A 3,347-nucleotide genomic window follows, 5' to 3' on the forward strand; every position below is an offset into this window, starting at 1 on the left:
GCCTCTTGCTCGACGGAACAGTCAGAAACTGACACAGCTGATACTTTAATATCGAAGAGGAACAGCACGTCGGTGGTGTGGAACTATTTTGGTTTTAAAAAAGAAGATGCTGAGCAGCGTCAGGTGTTGTGCAGAGCATGCCGTGCTCCGATTGCTACTTCACGGGGTAACACTACAAACCTGTTTCAGCACTTAAAAAAATACCACAAATCAATGCATGACAGTTGTATGACCAAAATGCCGAGCATCAGTGCGCGAGACAAGCCAAATACCTCAAGACAGGGATCACTGACAGAAATGTTCGAAAGTGTCACTCCGTATGAACGTAATTCAAAACGGCACGGAGAAATCACTCGGACAATAACCGAGTTCATAGCCAAAGATATGATGCCTCTCAGCACGGTGACCAAGCCTGGGTTCATGGCATTAATACATACGCTTGATAAACGTTACAGTATACCCTCCCGCACATACTTCAGTCAGACTGCCATACCGGAGCTGTACAAAAAGTGCAAAGAGAAAGTCGCCGCGGAACTTAAAACGGTGGAGTTTTTTGCTAGCACTACTGATATGTGGTCAAGCCGCACAGCTGAGCCGTACCAGAGTCTTACAGTCCATTTTATTGATGAAGATTTCAACCTCCGAGCTCGCTGCCTACAAACTACCTACTTCCCAGACGATCACACAGGGGAAAATATTGCAGCCGGCCTGAGAGAAGGGCTTGTCAGCTGGGATCTCCACGAGGAGAATCACGTCTGCATCACGACGGACAACGCGTCGAATATGGTGCTTGCTGCGCGGCTTAATGAATGGACGAGGCTCCAATGTTTTGGCCACAGATTACATCTTGCCATTGGTAAGTTATCGTGTGTGTGTGTGTGTGTGTGTGTGTGTGTGTGTGTGTGTGTGTGTTTGTGTGTGTGTGTGTGTGTGTGTGTGTGTGCGCGAGTGCGAGAGAGAGAGATGCGTCGATTAGTAAAGCTGAATATACAAATATATATAAATGATATTATATAAATCGGATGGGATTAAATAAATTCATACTTCCACTCCTTTTCTAATATGTAAATTCATTTTACTTGCTTATATCATATGTCTGTCTGTGGTGGAATGCCCACCTGCATTTTTTTTCTTTTCTTGTTTTTGTTTTTTACATGTTTTTTTAGTGTTTATGAGAGAGAGAGAGAGAGAAAGAGAGAGAGAATTGACATGCAAATAAAGACCCTTTGAATTGAGAGAGAGAGAGAGGATGTGTTGTGGATGTGTGTATTTCAGAATTACAGCTAATTTGAGTGTGTAATAGTGAGAGCCTTGTATCAAAACTCAAATTGTGTGTAATACACTACTTTTTATTTCTTTTAGAAAATGCACTCAAAGATGACAGAGTGTCAAGGGCAACAGCACTGTGCAGGAAGCTGGTGGGGCACTTTTCCCACAGTTGGAAGAAGAAAGCAGCCCTGACGGAGGCACAGAGAGAGCTCAAACTCCCTGAGCACAACCTCATAACGGAGTGCCCAACAAGATGGGGTTCTAAAGAAATGATGATTGCCAGAGTGCTTGAACAGGCCAAAGCCATTTCTCAGGTATTGTCTGGAGATCGATATGCACGCTCCCTTATCCCAACCTGGCAGGATATTGACGTGTTGGAGTCGATTCACAAGGCACTGCATCCTCTACTGGAGTTTACTGATGCTCTTTCTGGAGAGGAGTATGTAAGCATCTCCTACCTCAAGCCAGTTCTCCACCTTTTTGCCACATCAGTCCTGGCTGAAGATGCTGAGGACACTGACCTGACTAAATCAATAAAAACCAAAGTCCTAGCATACCTCAATAACAAATATGGAGACCCAAACATCCAGGAGCTTTTGGATGTTGCCTGTTTCCTGGACCCTAGGTTCAAAATACAGTACATCAGTACAGACAACATCCCTGCTATCAAGACTCGTCTGAAGACAGAGATAGTAGACTTGGCACAACGTACATATCATTGGGTAAATAATTATGTATTTCACAAAAACAAAAATTTTCTGTAAAATCTAACTGGAAAACTAATGGCTGTTGTTTTCATCTAATAGGAGAAGAGGTCTCGTACTGAAACTGTTCAGATGCCTCAAAGTGCACAGTCCTTGGGGGAAAAGACGAAGAGGTCTCTTGGCAGTTTTTTCAAGACCAGTTCAGCCTCTCCTTCTTTGCCTGTAAATCTTGAAGATGTCGCAGAGGCAGAGATAAACAATTACCTGATGACTCCTACCATTGATGGAGAAGATGATCCATTGGCTTGGTGGAGGGTGCACAAGATCAGCTACCCACAGTTGTGCACCATGGCACGCAAGTATCTTTGTGTACCTGCTACAAGCGCTCCCTCAGAGCGTCTTTTTAGCACAGGAGGGAATATTGTGACTTGCACTCGCTCAGCCTTGAAGCCAGAAAAAGTCAATATTCTGGTTTTCTTAGCAAAAAACCTGTGAGCCACTGAGAACAGAACTGTTGGATAAGTATGGCTGGCAGTGCCATACTCGTAGTGAACTTTAGTCTGTGTGGTGTGTTATTGTTGTGTACTTGAGATAAGTGAGGCTCATCTATTTTATATTATAATATTCAAATCGTTTATAAAAAATAGTTTGTCTAAATTAAAAGTGCATTTCTCATTTTTTATTTATAACTTTATTTACTTTGATTTTACAAAATATTTTCAAAGCAAATTCCTTGTTTCAGTTGTGTGAAATGTTACTGACTTGGGAGCAGTAAGATACATACAATTTAAAATTATTTTTTTCTTAAGACTGTACCTTTTGCACACAGTGTTTACAAAGTTCATGCCTTTGTTTAAATTATTTAAATGCACAGTGGCAAAGCCACAGATGTTTCTGTAATGAGCAGTTCAATAAAAATGTCATTTATTTCAAGTCATACATGTTTGAATTTAATTCTAACAAATAGACCCAGCCTATGGGAAAGAACATTTCACACTAAATGTATATACTATTGTGTTGGTCATATTTAAATCATTCATTATGTTTTGTAGGGGAAAAAGGATAAATAAATTAAATCGCATATTAAATCGCAATCGCAATATTGGGGGCAAAAAATCGCAATTAGATTATTTTCCAAAATCGTTCAGCCTTACTTAAAAGCATGGGTAAGAAGCCAAGTTTGTAGTATTTGTGTGTAGGCTAGCCTACTTTATGTGTAGACCAGTGAAATAGGGTCTTACATTCTTGCTTGGGCTATTTATCTACAGTAGGGCTCCACATCCACAACATTGCCATTCTGAAAAACCTTGAAGCTATCACTGTATACGAAATATGTAAAATAGGTTACTCACCTCATAACATAATGTAACCCAG

At 40.8% G+C, this 3,347-nt stretch overlaps 1 protein-coding gene across 1 annotated transcript; it reads left to right on the forward strand.

Annotated features, from left to right (window-relative positions):
- The first annotated feature begins 286 nt into the window (after positions 1-286).
- Positions 287-2,911, forward strand: LOC311134715 (E3 SUMO-protein ligase ZBED1-like). Its single transcript, XM_084168485.1, has 3 exons — positions 287-856; positions 1,363-1,991; positions 2,076-2,911. Exons 1-3 carry the CDS (start codon positions 298-300, stop codon positions 2,466-2,468), a joined length of 1,581 nt encoding a protein of 526 aa, XP_084024611.1. The 5' UTR covers positions 287-297; the 3' UTR covers positions 2,469-2,911.
- Positions 2,912-3,347: the final 436 nt, after the last annotated feature.

Source organism: Coregonus lavaretus (genome assembly GCF_964263955.1).
Source record: "Coregonus lavaretus genome assembly, chromosome: 9".
NCBI lineage: Eukaryota > Metazoa > Chordata > Actinopteri > Salmoniformes > Salmonidae > Coregonus > Coregonus lavaretus.

What these genes read in the sequence shown, in the direction of transcription:
- LOC311134715 (XM_084168485.1), top strand. Translation starts at nt 298, where the DNA reads ATGTTCGAAAGTGTCACTCCGTATGAACGTAATTCAAAACGGCACGGA. An exon ending in CAGATTACATCTTGCCATTG is followed by an intron (nt 857 to 1,362) that starts GTAAGTTATCGT and finishes TATTTCTTTTAG; the next exon opens with AAAATGCACTCAAAGATGAC. An exon ending in CACAACGTACATATCATTGG is followed by an intron (nt 1,992 to 2,075) that starts GTAAATAATTAT and finishes TTCATCTAATAG; the next exon opens with GAGAAGAGGTCTCGTACTGA.